Below are 18,430 nucleotides of genomic sequence, written 5' to 3'. Positions count from 1 at the left end.
AATTTGACATCCCATTCCTGCACTCCCTTCCTCTGCCCGGCAGTGGACTAGGGATTGGGTCTAGGGAAAGCCGAATGCTCCAGGACCAACTGTGGTTTGCTGGGCTTCTTTGGGGGAAGTGGGGTGGGAGGTAGCCTACAAAATTAAGGCAGACAGAGGCCTCTAGGAGCTCTGAGAAGGGCTTGCTTAATTGCATCCCTCTATTGTTTACATCAGCAAATTAGCAAAGAAAGAAAGGCCTGAATCATTAGGGATGTGTGAGGGATAGATCATCTGAGAGAAACGTAATTTTACATACCCCACTGATGCACAAAACTAACAGGACCAAAACAAAACAATTGTTAACGGTAGTTAATTAGAAATGTACTCAGGACTTAATTGACTGCCAGCATGAATGTCTGTTATTTTTTTTTTCCTGAAACAATTTTATGTCCCCTATTCTACTGTCTACGAAATGAAAGTGTTAACAGTGTAAACATTAAAAAAGTCAACATTTCCTGGGGGGCTAAACGTAGATTCAACGTCAGAGGGAAGCATAATTTAAGAAGACCTCTTCTTCTGGAAATATCACGAACTGTGTGTTTTAAATGATTCCTCCTAAGGGTACATATAATTTGTATCCACGTGTCTCTTGACATATTTTCTGTTCGGGGTACGTAGGGGTCTGCGGACCCAAACCAGACATGCTATCGAGAATTTTAATTCGCCATATGCAAAACCTTGAACCAAAATAGGGACTTTAAAGAAGATTCATTCTCCAAAGACCCCCTTTAGCAGGACTTTGAGCTTGAAACAAGCTCAACGAAATCTGGCCATCTTCTCCAGGAGGCTTTCATCACAAACAGAACGTGAATGTTCACGTACTAATGAGAAACTTCTTGCTTTCTGCTCTGTAATTGCTAGATGAGGAAGTCCAGGCTGCCCAATGTGAATGTTTGGACTCGGGCCCTTATTAATATTTCATACAAAGTCCTGAGAACGGAGCGTGAGTTCATTTGCCAAATACCTCCCTGCCACTTTTCTCTGCTTTGTGAGATTTGCCTCTTTTTCCCACTCCTCATGGTAATACAGCGAGTCTGAGGAATAATTGTTTCTAATGAATTAACTGTCTCCTGTAATTGCTATCAAACATTTCATTGTGTGTTTAAATTAAACCAAAAGGCTGAGTCATAGGAATGGTTTTTATAGGGATCTTTTGAGCGAAATTCAGTATTGCTTCCCAGGATTAGGAATGCCAGAAGGTAATGACACGTGGTTTGGGAAGATTCCTTAAAGAGGATCGGCAGAACTTCTCACATTTTTCTATGGCCATATTCACAGATTTCTAAAAGTCAAATGGACATTTTCATGACTAAATCTAAAACCTAATGTCCAAACACAGAGCTTTAGATAATGGAGAAATAGGACAAATCACTTATAAAACATGCACCTGTTCTTGGAAATCTACCTTTAGTTACATCTTGACTTAGTAGACTGTCCACTCCACCCCGCCCACGTTGCTGTAGCACAAAGAATAAAATCAGTAGACTGTTTCCTGAAATGTGAACTCTGGTCTGTGGTTTTGATGTAACCTCATTGCCTTTGTGGGTGAAGAAGAGCCTGGTGCATTGAGAAGATAGAAAGGATGTAATGGATTTAGACCATGGCCAGCTGGTGCCTTATAAGCACTTCAAGTCATTAGAATTTGTTTCTTCATACTTTCTCTCGAAGCTTCAGGGGGTGTCTTATCACCTTGAATGCCACTGTCTACGTAATGATAACCAATGTAATCAATGAGCCCTTCCTAGTGTCAAAGTGTCACCCCTTTCTATATACTATCCCTAATCTGTACAATGTTCCAGAATGGACATAATTTCCCCATTACGAGACTGAAGCTTAGTTATTTCTCAGGTGTCTTCAGATCATGAAATAAGAGAGGCTCAGTAGGTTGGCATTTTTCGCTTGGTGTCCGACAGGGTTTTTTTTCCCTTGGTGTCTGACAGGACTTCTATAAGTGCACACCTGTGCGTTCCTAGAGGAAGGCACAGAAATCCTTGGGGGATGGGTTCGGGGAGGCTCTAGTCTCTGGGTTTACTCTTGTCACCAGTGATCGTGCAGATGCAGAGTCCGTCTGTTAAATTAGTTGCCCTGAGGAGGGGAGGGGAGAGAGGACAGAGCAGCTGGGAGCATTTGACTCAGATTTCACAATTACTTTGGGAAATGTTGGTGAGCTGCACTGGTTTAGACCCCAGACGTGCAGGTAGGAATAGCACCTTTGAGGCGGTATAAACCCCAATGGGATGAACAGGTCTAAATACAACCAACCTGAGGAGGGTGGCAAGTCAGTTTGTCAGTTGGGCGCTTGTGCTGGATAGCACCGTTCCTCTCTGTGACTTTCTCACCTTGCAGGTGTATTTGGTCTCTTGCCAGAAGTCCCGTTCCCTCCTCTGTTGTTCACGATTATTTTTCTAGATCAGGGTTCAGCAAGCACTCAGTGCTCAGGGGCTCACAAAGCTGTGGATTTTTGCAGGAAGTACAGGGGAACAAAGGAGATGAAGAATGGGTGGGGGTTCAGGGACAAAAGAAAATGAAGGAGAAAGCTAGAGTTTATGGTTGACGAGCAAATTACAGGGAGGACCTGGGCACCTCCACAGGCCTCGACCTAGTCACTGTGAATGCTTTATTCACTCAGAATTAGGGAATTACGGAATCTTCGAGATGAAGAAGAGCTTGTTCTATAAAGGAGAAACTGGCTCAAAGATAAATAATTATCCCTCACCTCAGGGCTAGGTAACGGCAAGCCCGGGACTAGACCCGAGTCTCTGGTTGCCCGTTGATTATTCCTGTTCATTCTTATTTCCACTATAACACTGCTTTGAGTCTCTGCAGGAGGTGCCCTGTAATCCGGATAAATAAATGGGCCATCATGGTTGCCGTGGATGTAAGGTGGGGAGTACCGCAGTTTAGAGGAAACTCTGTGGAAGAAATAAGATCTGAGTCCTAAAGATGATGGGTAGGTTCTAGAAGAGCAAATGGAAAGGAACAGAGATGTTGTGGCAGAGTGATATGGGGACAAGGATGGGTCGAAGAGTTGAAAGGGACATGCTTGAAGAGGACCTGGGCTGGCTTCTCAGATCTGGCCTAAGAAAAATTAAAACCAAAAATTGGAAATGTAGGTATGGACCCGTTGTGGAATCATTTGAGGGCTCAATGGATGAGCCGGCCGTTCATTCTACTTCCGCCCACCTTCCTGGCTGATGCGTGGCTGTTCTGCACCTGCTGCCCGTAAGCCCACCCTGTCACTTGCCTATGGAGACATAGACTTTCCCAAGCTCACTGTTGGTGGTCTTACTCCTATAGCCCAAGTCTTTGGCATGTGTCATGTGCCATGTGTCCCTGAAACTCTGCTCTGCATGTCTGAAAATCAAAGCCTCAGAATCTAAGAACTTGGATTTTCACTTGAACTCATAAAAAAATATGATCTGGGGCTGGGGGTCGGCCCCTGGGTGTCTCAATTGGTTAAGCATCAGCCTTCCACTCAGGTCCTGATCTGGGAGTTCTGGGACTGAACCCACACTGGGCTCTGTGCTTAGCAGCGAGTCTGCTTCTCCCTCTCCCTCTGCCTCTCCCCCGCACCCCTGCTCACGTGCATGCGCACACATCCTGTCTCTCTCAAATAAATAAAATCTTTAAAAATAAATAAATAGATAAAAATTTTGAAAATGATCTGGGGGTATGTTATCCCATTTCCTGAGGCTTTTAATGTTCCATATGCCTTGTCTTCCTCATGGAACATTATGTAAGGAGATCACAGATGACTCCCTTATTGAGAAATTCTCTCACATGAAAAAGCCTTTGGTGAGGTAAGGTGAGGAAAACAGAATGGATGTTTAGAGACTGCTTAGAGCCAAACAGAAGGTTATGTCCCAAAGAAGATCCAAGGCCTGGGATTTCTATTTTTCTTTCTTTTATAGCTGAAAATTATTGAGCATGTATCTACAGGACATTATTGTCTAATTTAATTGTCACAGAACTTCAGTGAGGCAGATCCTGGGATGATTACCTTTACAGAAAATTTAAGTACCTTGTTAGGAAACCAGCCCTGGTTGGGACGTGTCAGAGTGGCCTTTCTCACTCATCATCTACCAAGTCCATCATTTTCGCCTCCCAGCATTGGCTCTGGAACAACTAACTTAGACCTTAAGTTGAGTAATTTGGGGACAAAGGCTCATGATCCAGAAAGCAAATGTGTTTCGTGAGGCTTGTGTAAATGACATCAAGAAGCAATTTTAAGGGACGCCTGGGTGGCTCAGTTGGTTAAGCAGCTGCCTTTGGCTCGGGTCATGATCCCAGCGTCCTGGGATCGAGTCCCACATCGGGCTCCTTGCTCCGCGGGAAGCCTGCTTCTCCCTCTGACTCTGCCTTCCACTCTGTCTGCCTGTGCTCGCTCTCGCTCGCTCTCTCTCTGACAAATAAATAAATAAAATCTAAAAAAAAAAAAAAAAAGAAGCAATTTTAAAAAGGTGTTAGAATGCAGAAATATCTAGCCTCGAGTTTAAGGTCCTGGGCTCTGAAGCCTGAATTCTGCCTCCACCTACCACCATCAGCTAGCTTGTGGGTCAAAGAAACGACCTCTGGGCGTATGAGTTTGCAGTTCTACGTGGTAAAGAGAGAAATCGCACTGACTATCGTAGGCCGTTAGGTGGACTAAATGAGCTAATTAATATACACGAAGTATTTAGCTCCCTGGCTGGTGCATTGTGAGCACTACATTTATTTGCTGGAACTTGTCCAGTATTTTTAGATCACTCTAGGATTGCCCACTGCAAAGCAGCTTCCCTCTGAGGTGGCATCATACACACAATGTGTGTATCCTGTCTATCCTGTGAAAGCTTATCGTGGTGACAAAATAGACAAAAAAGGAAACATGCTTGCATCTTAATTTTTTTTCAAAGATTTATTTATTTGAGGTGGGGGGAAGGGAAGAAGGGCAGAGAGAGAGGGAGAGAGAATTTCAAGCAGACTCTGCATGGAGCGCAGAGCCTGTCCCTGGGCTCGATCTCCAGACCCTGAGATCATGACCTGAGCTGAAATCAAGAGTCAGACACTTAACTGACTGAGCCACCCATTGACCCCGTGTTTGCATATTTAGACAGGTCTTCTGATTATGGTGATTTACTCCAAAGAGATTAAGATGGGACCAGAAAGGTAGAATTTTCAGATTTTTTTAGGAAATTAGAGGAGCTATAATATCCTGAATCTACTTGCATTTGAGAACTCTACCTCAGCATTCAAATGCGTATTGACCCAACTCTTGTCCAGTGATGGTCACATACAGGCTCTTGACATCTTACTTGTTTGCGCTCAATTACATTCTGACATTTTTCAGATATTTTGATACATGAGCATGTATTTGACTTATCTCTTTTATAAATGTATATGTTCCTTAATAACAGAAGGAACTGAATGTGCTACTTCTTTTGGAGGACATGATTTTACTTCCTAAGTGGAATATGTATGAATGTGTATTAGCATCGTTAAATGGTGCTGAGGATCATGAGCCCACATTTTGGCCTACCCCTGAGGGAAGGAGGGGATGATTGCTGGTTGGTTTTCTGTTTTCTGTTAGACCAGAAGGTGCTTCTCCATGTGTGAACATCATTGCCTAAGTTGAAATTGCCCGTGACTGTCAGTTTGTCAGATATGGATAATGCTGTGCAGAGTAGGTTCAGGTCCCAGTCAGACCCTCTGTCTGCCTTAGTACTTCTCACTGTAAGTAGACAGGCCCTGCTGGTGGTGACATAGTGCTTCACTGAAGGGAGATGTGTGAGGTCATTTGAGGGTCAGTAGTGTTCCTTTTTCAGCAAGTGGGAGGTAAATGATAGATGGTGGGTTGACACCTGACATGGGGTTGAATCTACATCTAGTCAGGCCATTGTCAGGATTCACTCTTCTCATCAGACAGTCAACTGAGCGAGAGATGAGGATGCTCCTCCTCTGTTGACTAGGTGGCTGGGCTAGGCTTGAAAGTTATAATAGTGAACAAGACACAGGCCCTGCTTTTTTTTTTTTTTTTTTTTAATTAACATATAATGTATTATTAGCCCCAGGGGTACAGGTCTGTGAATCATCAGGCTTACACAATTCATAGCACTCACCATAGCACACACCCTCCCCAATGTCCATAACGCAACCACCCTATCCCTACCCCCTACCCCCCAGCAACCTTCAATTTGTTTCCTGAGATTAAGAGTCTCTTATGGTTTTTCTCCCTCCCCGGTCCCATCTTGTTTCATTTTATGGCCTCCCTACCCCCATCGACCCCTGACCCTGCATCTCAAATTCCGCATATCAGAGAGATCATATGATAATTGTCTTTTTCTGATTGACTTATTTCACTTAGCATAACACCATCCAGTTCCATCCATGTTGTTGCAAATGGCAACATTTCATGGGGTTTTTGATGGCTGCATAGCATTCCATAGTGTGTGTGTGTGTGTGTGTGTGTGTGTACACACACACATACATACAAACATACATATATATATCACATCTTTATCCATTCATCTGTTGATGGACATCTAGGTTCTTTCCATAGTTTGGCTATTGTGCCATTGCTGCTATAAACATTTGGGTACACGTCACAGGCCCTGCTCTTAGATAGCTCTCTATCTAGTGAGATAATAAAATGACAACTTACATTATCAATCCGTCTACAGTATGTTGGGCACTGTGCTAAGCACATTATGTAAATTAACTCATTTAGTGTTGTTCACCATTATTGACAGGAAAAGACTCTTCCATAAATTATTTCCCTTCTGTTTGTCTTTTAATTCCTATTATAATAACTAGTAAGACATGAGAACATGGGGGTTACTTCTTCCGAGTTGGCAATGTTAAGAACACATTCATTTCCCAAAGAATTTGAGGCAGTTCACAAAGAGTACAATAAATAATTCAGCAAATCTGAATGAAAGGAGAAAATGTGGTAAGGCTAGTACAGAGGTATGGCCCATATGTTTTTACTTTCTAGTTGTCGAGAGAGACACATAAAATAGACATTTGCGAGCTGAAAGGGGCACATCAGATAAAAACAAATCAAGATTTCAGGGAACTAAAATCCAAGAAAAATTATATCTCCTGTCCTAATCCTTGGGATATAGCATATCCTATACACAAATTCCTGAACCACATTTCCACGATAGCAAGTGTCACAGGACAGGAAATCATCACATCCCTTAGAGTTGATCAGTGGCCTAACACCAAAGCCGAATTTACTAAAAGTGAAATGATCCAGGGTGCTTGGGTGGCTCAGTGAGTTAAGCGTCCAATTCTTGATTTTGGCTCAGGTCGTGATCTCAGGGTTGTGAGGTGGAGCCTGGCAATGGGCTCCACACTTAGCACAGAGTCAACCCGAGAGCCCCCTCCCTCCGTTCCTCCCCCGCTTGTGTGCACATACGTGCTCCCTCTCTCAAATAAATAAATCTTTAACCAAAGCTCTATTTCAGAACTACTCAAAGGATTGAAAAGACTGTAAGTCCTCTGAGCAATTTTCTGTGACTATGACTCTCACAGTTGGGCTTTTGCTTGTCCAGGCTTACAGAACTGTGAAGTTGTAAAACTTATTTGAACACAGGTTAGGCTAGGTCTGTGTTCTTAATGCCAAACTGTGATCACCCACCCACTCCCCCTGAAGTCTCGCTGCACATTTCAGCCTTGACAGGAATATGTTCTCTTTCCTTTCCATGACAACAAAATGTAGCCATAGCTTGAGATATCTAGAGTTAACACCCCAAGACTCCTTGAATGGGTTTAAGGATATTACTTGCAGCTCCTCTTGAGATTTCCCTGAAGAATTCTAGTTTATCAAATCACCCTTCCGCAGCTGATTAATCTTTCACTTAGAGGAAAAATGAATGAACAAAATAGGTGTTGGTGTGAAGACCCACATCTGGGTGTGGCCAAGTAAGCATCCATTCTCAGTCACCCCGGTGACAGGGTTGCAAGGATGCCTTGGCCCTTGGCTCAGATTCTGTACAGGGCACAGGGGCAGAGTCCTGGGCAGCTTGGGAGAGCGGAGGAAGGAAAGCAGAGGCTGGGAAGACAGGCCTTGTTCTGAGTGTGAATGGACCACGAGACCCTGGAGGGCAGGAAGCAGCACAGGCCAAGACACTCACGGAAAAGCTCTTATCGAAACAGAGGTGGCCAGGGCGCTGGATCACCTCCACCATTGTCCAAGGAGCTGACCCAGAGCCTTCAATCCCCGAAAAGCCTTCTCCACTCCCCGCTCTCCATTCAGACAAGAAGTAGTTTTCATTATGGGCTCTAAGGCGTCACAAGGTCTCTCCGTGCACAAGAGAGTCACTCATCCAGGATCCCCTCCTTGTGACCCTGTGACCAACCCGAAGGCCCAGGCCTTTTCCTGAGGCAGAAGGAGCAGGAACCATTCTGTCTAAACACTCCTTCCAACTCCACACCTTTTTCTGCCAGCGTCCCCTCCCCTATATGGTTTTATTTGTTTTGAGAGAACGTGAGAGGAGGGGAACAGAGAGTGTTTGCAGATTCTATTAATCTGACGGCTCAGGCCCACTGTCACTACTGTTTTGACACAACGCCCGTGGTAGCAGGGGAAAGTTTCCATCAGGCCCTTCTACACGATGGCGCACCATCATGGGGAACCAGCCCCGCCGTGCCCTCTGGCAGGCTGCCAGGTGGCCCCTTTTTTTTTTTTTTTTCCTTTCTAGTTTTTTAAAAGACATTTTACAGCCTTGATTTGCTTTTTATTATGGCTCTCCCTCTTTGTTTCCTAACTTGAAATGATTCAATATTCTGTACAGATTCTAATCAGAGTTAGCACGTGCAGTCAAATCCCATTAAACAGATAAGCAGAGTCCCCACCAGAAGTGCTCAGATTTCATCATCCAAAATAGAAAAAAAAGGAGGGGGAGGTTAGCCTCTGTCGTGAGACTTTGTAGAGATTTCGAGAGCCTCTTTTCCAGGTAAATGTGCTTTCATTGTAAATCGATATAGACCTTCATTCCCAGGCATGGCTCAGTCTCAAGTAGGTGGCTCTTGGGTATTGGGTGCTTGGCTCACTGCGGCCCACCACCAGCCACCCCCACCCCAGAGGTCCTCTTTGAAGTCTGCTGCCTGCTATCAGTGTATTGGGGTTCATAATAAAACAGGCGAGCTTCATCCCAGAACACATCCAGGGCTCGTGCAGATGCAAGGAAGTTACAGGGAAAGACAAAGATTGTGATAGAAGTTGGATTTGTTATTTCATTGCAAGATTTTTTAAAATGATAAAATTCTAAGAGTTCCTATAGTTTTAGCATCAAGACATCCTGATGATCCAAACAAACCAGAATTTATGTCAAAAATGTATTATAAAATATGCCCCTCCTTTTTCCCCTCCACCAAAGGACTAGGCGCCGCTTCTCCTCTTGAAAGCTAATTTTTCACTTTCTCTTGGTGTCTGACTTTGTACCAGTTTGATTCAGAAGACTCCCAGAGATTTCCTCTAACCTGTGACTCTGAACCAGACTCACTCTGTGAAGCATGACGATAAAGGTTTGGGACAGTTCCTTGGGAACAGAATTCATCCTGTGTGATGGGTTGAGTTCTGGTGTGGTAGAAAGAATGGAGTGTATCTGGGTTCTGATCCCAGGTCTCCTGCTTTCTCTGTGAGTTTGAGCAAGGTATTTGTTTTTTTCTGAGTCTTGGTTTCCTTTACTGTAAAATAATTTTTGAAATGGGCATTATAATGCCTGCTTCACTGAAAGGGGACAGTGAGAATTAGTTGGACTGTGAGAATTAAATGTGTATGGCCCCTCCCCTCCCCACTCCAGCCCAGGCCTGGCACATTACTAGTAGCTCAGAAACAGCCAGTTTCCTTTAAGCCAACCAAGAGTCAGGCTTTAGCAGAACAGAAATATTGAAAGAAAGATGAGTTTAATATAATTTATTTATTACAGGATGAAAGGCGAGCCAGAAAAAAAAAAAAAAAAAAACTCTTTATCCTGAGATTCAGCCTATGGAGTAGACCATCTAGTATTTTCTAGAAATCATTTAAAAAAATGAGAAGTCTTACTGGATATCTCGAGGAAATGTGGGTATCCTAACAGGCACTAAACAGATGGTCAGTTTCCAGAAAGGCTCAGTGAAGTGTTGAACCTTTCTAGAATGCAGCTTCAAAGAATACACAGACTAACCATCAACGGCTGAAGCTCACCCAGCTGGAAGCTTCCTTCTGATTCCACCAGAAGCAACCACCCACCCTCTAAAGAAAAGAAAGTGTGAGCTCTGCATTTGAGGTAGGGGGAGGGGAGAGGAAGGCAGGAGGACTGAACATAGTCTGAAAATCAGAATTGTTCAAAGCCAGAACTAAGTAAAAGCACAGGGAACACAAAAGATTACCTTTGGGTGCACTGTGCTCCTCATTTCCTGTAAAAGGGAGCCAAAGGATTTATGAAGGTGAGTGGGAACCAGGTTCAGAGATTAGGATGCAAAAGGGAGCTCTAATTTAAATGGTAATTGTGCAGCATGCACTTTGAGTGCTTAATACATTTTGGTGTGTGAGGAGAGTTGCTTGCCATATTTTGGAAGGAAGTTTTATTACAGAAAGGGCTAAAAACAAAACAAAACAAAACAAAGGCATTAACTCCCCAGTGCAATAATAGAATTGGTGTAGTGACTGTTTGAGAAACCTGTTTCTCCTATATGCAAAGAAGCACTGAATAGTAATAATCTCTCGTATGTGATGATAGTACATGGATATTATGTTGCATGTAGGGTAAGGGTTAATGCACAGATTCTGGAATGAGCCAGAACTGGTGACAAATTCTGCCTCTGCCATTTACTAGCTGTTTAACCTTAGGTAATTTACTCAACCTCTCTAATCTTTAATTTCCCTGTTCCTTAAAGGGAGGAGGGGTGATAGTACCTACTTTTTAGATGGTTATGTGGATTAGTGAGATAGAGAATTTAAATCACTTATTCTGGTGCTTAGCATGTAGGAAATACCATTATAGGAGAGTATAATATTGCATGGTATAGATTACAATTATTCTAGTCCATGGCTGGTTAGCTTGTCTGTGAGGACCCCAGTCAAGATGGTAGCTTTGACCTCAGTGTTGGCTCTGCCTCTGTCTGTGGCCCCAGGCTGCCATTATCTGTCTTTCCTCACAGAGGAGACAAATATTTATGATTGTGAAGGGAATAGGGCAAATCCATCACGACTACAGGAAAAATCAACCCAAAGCGTTGTCCGTCTATGGAGGGTGGCCTTTTCCCATTACGTGTGGAAAGCAGCAGCCTGGCTGCTTAGACCAGAGTCCCACAGACAGCTCCTACCTGGGGTTTAACTGACACATCACATGTAGGGTCTCCGTGTTGGATATACAATTGGCTGTTTTGTTTTAACGTGTTTATTATCAATTCTAGTCCAAAACTAATTTGTTTCAACTCCAGGGCAATTGACAAGATGACATGGAGTACACCCTAACCCCGGAAATTTTTTGCGTCTCAATGGTTATAAATACCGCCTTGCTATTGTATTTGTCGCGCTGTATGCAAATGGAGGTAGGAGTCCGAAAGCTCATTAGGCAAGGGACAGAGGCTTGGAGCATGGAGAGGACCGAGTGGAGCTAAAGCTGATAACGGTGGCCTTGTCCAGAATAGTGCCTGGGAGCTTTCTTATCTCCCTTTGGCAGGAGGTGCTGTGGGCTTCCTGTGCGAAATCAGGAGTGAACGCTGCTTTCCTCTTGTTGTTCGGCTTCCTCCCCCCTCAAGACGGTTCCCAGCACAGTGATTATCTTTGCATCTTCAAACATGGCACAATCTACTTCCTTAAGAGCTTGATGTATTCTTAAGGCTTAGGCAAATTCCCCTCCCCCTAAATCTCTTTTCAAGTGCTGTTATATAGTCAGGCTCCTAAATGACATTCTATTTTTATGGTTCCAATTACAAAGAGGGAAAAGAAAAAAAAAAAACACAAAAAACAAAAAACAGTCCCCAAATTAGAAAATGGCCACAGACTGTCCTTTGCACTGGGAGGACCTTGCCTTGAGGCTACCGTATAGCTTCCATACTAGGGCTTTTGCCACCAGCGGCCGCCCCTCGGGGTGGGGGGTGGGGATCAGAGGCAGACAGCCCCTCATGAACTTGGGCAGCGGACTGCACTTCCCTCAGAAAATGCCTACACTCATTGTACTCCAACATATTTCTTTGCCTTTCCTGCAGACCAAGCATATGCAATTAAGATCTCTGAGGCATCTGTTTATCTTTTTCACTTCTGTGGGGGGGGAAAGAACACAATTAAAAGCATCTTTTCCAGATACGAGAGAACCTCGGCTGTTTGACAGCACAAGGCCAAGTACACACACATGTGTCCCATACAGGTGTGCACATGTGTAATAAACCCCATCTACATGTAAGGCATATGTGAGCTGATATATTCATACGTGTCCTGAGCGTGTGTGAAGGATGGGAGGTCAAACGGAGGTTCAAGGCATAGATGGAACAGTCCAGAGAACAGACAACGAAAAACAGCAGAATGACTTAGGATTGCAATAACATTACAATGTTTCAAGTGAAGGAGACAGAATATAATTTCTCTTGGGTTCATTTTCCTCTACTAATCAATAACAGTTTAGACGTTCACTTATTTTACCTGAAGACTGGAAAGAATATCTATAGAAATTGCATAAATTCCTTAAGGAATAGCCAGTCCTTATTATTTTTTCTTAGTTTAAATTTTATAATCTAACTGTAAAAGGGAGACATTTTGCCAACATTTGGGGAAATCTGATATATGGAGCGGGTACAATGAGGTGTCATAATGGCATTGTTGTCATCTTGGAAAATGTGCATTCTTTTAGAGATATGTGCTGACGTATGTAAGGGTGACATGACATCTGAGATTTGCTTCCTCGACTTACTTTATTCTCTTGCTATCATCTTATGCAAATCATGATAGCCATTGGCTGCCTAGGATCCACTGCTTGCTCTCTCTGGAAATTGGGCTGTGAAATCCCTCTTGGTTTTAAAATCCCCGTAATCTGACCATGACAAATACTCATGAGAGCCCAGAAGGCTCTCTGCTCACCACAAATCCTACAGAGGAAATGGACTATGAATGGCCCTGAGTGTCAGACAAGCACGCCTGGGCTTTAAAAAAGTTCAGTACAGTTGCTGGAGCTTTGGGAGCAAAAAGGATTCCACTAAAAACCAGAACATTTCAGAGTTTGGTCTGGGAGCAACTTTGTAGGTGTTGAGATTAATAACTATTTCCACCAAAATTTGAGTCATAAACCATATGAAAACCGAAGCTTGCTGAAAAGAATGGGTATTTGAGAGAACATGCCAACTTCTCTCTTTAAAATGTATTCTACCAGCTGGTTTTATATAATGAGAGATCTAATGGACTTTTAGAAACAGAAAAGATCATTTTACAGTTAAACACTTAAGGTCTGAGCAGTTAAAGGGCTTCCCATGATATCCCAAAACTTGGAAAGAAACAGACAGAATGTAGTACCTGCTTCATGCTCTGTGTTTCCATATACACTTGATTAGCCCTGGAAAAAATTAGCTGTATAATGGAATATTCTGATTAAAAGCCGACTTTTTATAGATGTGAAATGCTATTATTTCCTCGAGATTTCCATTCATTGACATAACATCCCCCCACCTCGTGTTTGCCTGTTTCCTCCACTAGGAACTAATTAAAATCTAGATATTAAATTTCCTAATTTTTACTTAGTATTTAACCTTTAGAACAGGAAGGATATATGGAGATACACTGGTGTGGGCTGCTTTCAGAGCAAGCAAAATATATTTTCTATTTCTAAGTTGTGGAGATGACTCTGCAGGGAAAAACCTAAGGAATACAAGAAAGCATGTCTTGCTATCTTTGTTATCTCAGGACTTACCAGTGACTTTTATTTCACCTGTCACCGTGGACCATCATGATAAATTATTTTATCATAATAAATTATTTTTAAGCAACATCATGATAAATTATTTTTTTAAAAAGGTATGACTTTTGCTCCAATAATGATAACATCATGATAAATAATAACATCATGATAAATTTTTTTTTTTAAGGTATGACTTTTGCTCCAATAATGAAGAGTCTCTAATCCTGGATCCTGACAGCAACCTAGGAAACAGGATCGAGAGCATCACTCAGCGGACGGCAGTAATAGAAGGAAAGAATAAGGTATTGTCTGCAAAAATAAAGTCTGGCATATTTATTTTATTTTTCAAGATTTTATTTATTTGTGAGCGAGAGCATGAATAGGGGGAGAGGAAGGGAGAGAGAGAAGCAGACTCGATCCCAGGACCCCAAGATCGTGACCTGAGCTTAGCCGACTAAGAGAGATGTTTCGCTGACTGAGCCACCCAGGTACCCCTGGGATATTTATTTTAAAAACACACACTTTGCTTCCAGTTCTGGGTTCACTAGAACCAGAAGTAATTGAAATGCTCAAACAAAAATTAGGGAGAAAAGACGAGATCTGAGAGGTGTCTTTGTGGTCTTTTCCAATGGCCCACCAGTTCCCAAGGCTTGAGTACTAGGTCCTAATGGATTCAGCCCTGGCTGAATATCAGGATACTCCACCAATTATTATGACGCTTAAATCTCTGGAGTAGAGCTTGGGGTTCATGAAAGTTCCTGGGGAGGGAACTTTCTAGCATGAACCCAGGACTGAGAATCTCGGATATACTTAAAGTAGGGTGTCGATAAGCAAAAGCTAGTATAAGACTTAGGGTTAAACTGGAATGTTTTCCATCTCACAAAATAGCTTGTTTTCCCTCTGTCTTTGCAAGGGCAAAGCCTAAGTCAGGATAGGCAAAACCCATACAGTGTATCAGGTTTCTGTGACCTAAGGAATACAAATCAAAAGCACAATGAGATCTTGCCTGACACCTGTTGGAATGGCCATTGTCAAAAAGACAAGAAGTCATAAGTACGGGCGAGGGTGTGGAGGGAAACTTTGTGCACTGTTGGTGGGTTGTAAATTTATACAACCGTTATAAAAAACATGGAGATTTTTGGAGGTTCCTCAAAAAACTAAAAGTAGAACTACCTTAGAACACAGCAATTCTCCTTCTGAGTATATATCCAAAGAAAAGAAAAATACGAACTCAAAATTATCTGCACCTTCATGTTCATAGCAGCACTATTTATAATAGCCAAGTTATGGAAGCAACTTAAGTGCCCATTGAATGAATGAATGATGGATGAATGAATGAATGGTATATAGATACACACAATGTAATATGACTCAGTCACAAGAAAGAATGAAATCTTGCCATTTGTGACATGGATGGACTTTAAGGGCATTATGTTAAGTGAAAGACAAATACCATACGATCTCACTTATATGTGGTATCTAAAAGAAACAAACCCCCAAGCTTATAGGTTACAGAGCACAGATTTGTGGTTGCCAGAGGCAGGGGGTGTAAGGGTTGTGAAAATTAAGTGAAGGGGGTCGGAAAGTACAAAGTTTCAGTTATAAAATAACTAAGTCCTGGGGATTATAGTACAACATGATGAATATAGTTAATATTACTGAATGGCATATATGAAAGTTTGCTAAGAAAATAGATCTTAATAGTTCTCATCATAGGAAAAAAAATTTGCTTTACTATGTGTGATGACAGATGTTAAATGGACTTATTGTGGTAACTGTATTGTAATATGTACAAATACTGAATCATTTATGCTGTCTCTGCATTTGAAACTAACACAATGTTATATGTCAATTACACCTCAATTCAAAAAGAAGAGACTTCTAATCAGAGGGAAAAAAAGGTTCTCTGACCTAATGGGGTCAAGCAAGCCTCTTTGCTAGTACTCCTTTCAGTGTTAAATAATTTTTATTGAGATATGATTGACATACAAAGAGCTGTACAAATTTAATGTGTACTGTTTAATAATGACTTTGGAGATAAATATACACTCATGAAACCATCGACACAGTCACCTCCAAAAATGTCCTCCCACTGAATGTAGGAATGTGAATGAATCCATGATAACACATAGCAAAGGTATACAATACAGCATTCTTCACTACAAGTACTGTGCTGAACAGTGGATCTCTAGACCTTACTCATCTAGCACCACTGAATCTTTGTACCCTTTGACCAATTTTGGAAGATGCAACTTAGCTTCTAGAAAAAAGGTGCCAAGAACTGCAAAGCTCTGAGATTATACCCTGCTTTCAGGCTAACAGCTAGCCCTGTCCCAGTTGTAAGCTTGGTAGTTGAAGACCTGCTACTTACTGGTCAGATACAAGGACTTTATTACTCATAGCAAATCTCTCAGACTTCATGTTAGCCCTGGGCCCCTTGCCTCCGAGTGTCTGGGTAGAAACTGTGCAGGTATTGGATTTGCACAGCAGCTGGGGGACCCTGAACTTTGGGAACCCACTTTTTTTTTTTTTTACAATGGGTGGCCTTTGGTGCCCTTGCCTGCCATTCGTTCTCTGTTTCCCTGACCTCCACTGAGCCTTAGCTAATAGCTGATGCCTTGTGAACTGGACATATTTCGTGGACCTCAGGCTTTTCTTTGGTTGAATTTGGGGGAAATACACTTTAAAATCTCCTATTATCAGGCAGAGGGGTAGTGCTGCTTTAAAAAGTAAAAACCTTTCAACCCCTTGCCAAAATGTCTGTTTATATGTGCATATGTTGACTCTGAGTGGCTCGGCTCGTTAGTATGGGTACTATCTACTGGAGTGTGGTTATACTCATATTATCTGTGTATTCAGCTGTATTTTTTGCATTTGGAGGCAACAAAGTGGATGGCATCATTCCCCCCACCCCCATGTCGGATTGAACAATGATGACAGATAATATCTGAATTCCTCGTTCTGTAAAACTTTTTGACATATGCTCATATCAACATCATTCTGGCCAGCCAGAGTGGCTATCTACTTTTTAAAGATAAGAAAATCAGGGGTGGTGAGAGGAATTCAAAGCCTCACAGCCTAAATGTGGCAGATGAAAAACTCAAAGCAAAGTCTTCCTAGTCTCAAAGCCACGGCTCTACCAACTAGGAGCAGAGATTAAAGTGGTAATGATTTGCCTGAAAATATAAACAATCGCTTGTCATGGATTTATGAAAAGGTTTTCTGACTACCACAGTGGTTTACAGCTCTTGTTCTCTAATACAAATGAACAGTCGTTTGAAACGTCGCATGTTGGGTAACCACTGGCGAGAGCAGTTCAACGAAATCCTTAGGATAGAGGAAATTCTATGAACCTGAGAGTTTAATTTGAGTGACAGTACATGTTTTTCCAAGAAAGGAAATGCCTCGCAGTAGAAGGCAAGTTAGTTGTCACAGAACACTAGAAAACGTCAAGATGCCACTAAATGTCTCAGTTTGTTTTACCTTCTCCTGACCACATCAGGGAGATGTACTGTTTTTTGTTTGTTTGTTTGTTTGTTTGTTTGTTTTTTAAAGATTTTATTTACTTATTTGACAGAGAGAGAGATCACAAGAAGGCAGAGAGGCAGGCAGAGAGAGAGAGGAGGAAGCAGGCTCCCTGCTGAGCAGAGAGTCTGATGCGGGGCTCGATCCCAGGACCCTGAGATCATGACCTGAGCTGAAGGCAGCGGCTTAACCCACTGAGCCACCCAGGTGCCCCCAGGGAGATGTACTGTTAATTGCTGTATATTAAAAAAGAATTTATGAACCTAATTCCAATGGTAAGTTTAGATTCCATTCTGGCTTCCTAGCCCCAGAAATTACAATAGAAAAGAAAGTGGAAAATGAAAAAGGCAGGGGAGTTTTCGGATTAGCCTGAAACAGAAAGTCGCAACCTGACTCCGTACAGAATTACCTGGAAAGCACAGAGGGAGTGAAGTCACACAGCCTGAGTGAGATAAGGAACTTCCTTGATTTTTTTTCCACACGGCTTGAAACGAGTTTATTGTCTTGTAATTTTGTAGTTATGCAAAGGTTTTAAACAGAGACCTCTAGACGTAGCGGGCACGTATGTCGGCCTGCAGCCAGGAGCCCTGGGGTCCAGCTCTGCCATTTCTGTCTTGTGAAACCACCTGCAGATGAGTCCCTCTCTCTGAACCTGTCCATCCTCCAAATGATGGCACTCATAATCCTTGTCCTCCCTCATTTGCCCATTCTTGTAAGCATGATTGTCATCTACGCCCTAATGCAGTTCCCAGACTGATTATGATCAAATGCAATGAAGACTATTTGTTTGGGGTGCCTGGGTGGCTCAGTGGTTTAAGGCCTCGCATCAGGCTCTTTGCTCAGTGGGAGCCTGCTTCCTCCTCTCTCTCTGCCTATTTATGATCTCTCTGTCAAATAAATTAATTAATTAAATCTTTTAAAAAAAAGGACTTTGTTTGATAACTCTCTGCATTGAAAAGCTTTTAATACTGTTTCTCAACAAAGTTGATCTCTGTATATATCATGTATAT

General features: G+C 42.4%; 1 protein-coding gene across 2 annotated transcripts in view; it reads left to right on the top strand.

Moving 5' to 3' along the window:
- FLT1 (fms related receptor tyrosine kinase 1) overlaps positions 1-18,430 on the top strand; it is a 174,692-nt gene that overhangs the window by 68,540 nt on the left and 87,722 nt on the right. For both annotated transcript variants that reach the window (XM_082700952.1, XM_082700953.1), the window contains exon 11: positions 14,083-14,197. In XM_082700952.1, coding sequence (XP_082557078.1) covers positions 14,083-14,197 — 115 coding nt within the window. The remainder of the gene's footprint in view (positions 1-14,082; positions 14,198-18,430) is intronic.

This window comes from Mustela nivalis, assembly GCF_964662115.1.
Source record: "Mustela nivalis genome assembly, chromosome: 15".
NCBI lineage: Eukaryota > Metazoa > Chordata > Mammalia > Carnivora > Mustelidae > Mustela > Mustela nivalis.
This window is presented reverse-complemented; position numbering and strand designations above follow the sequence as displayed.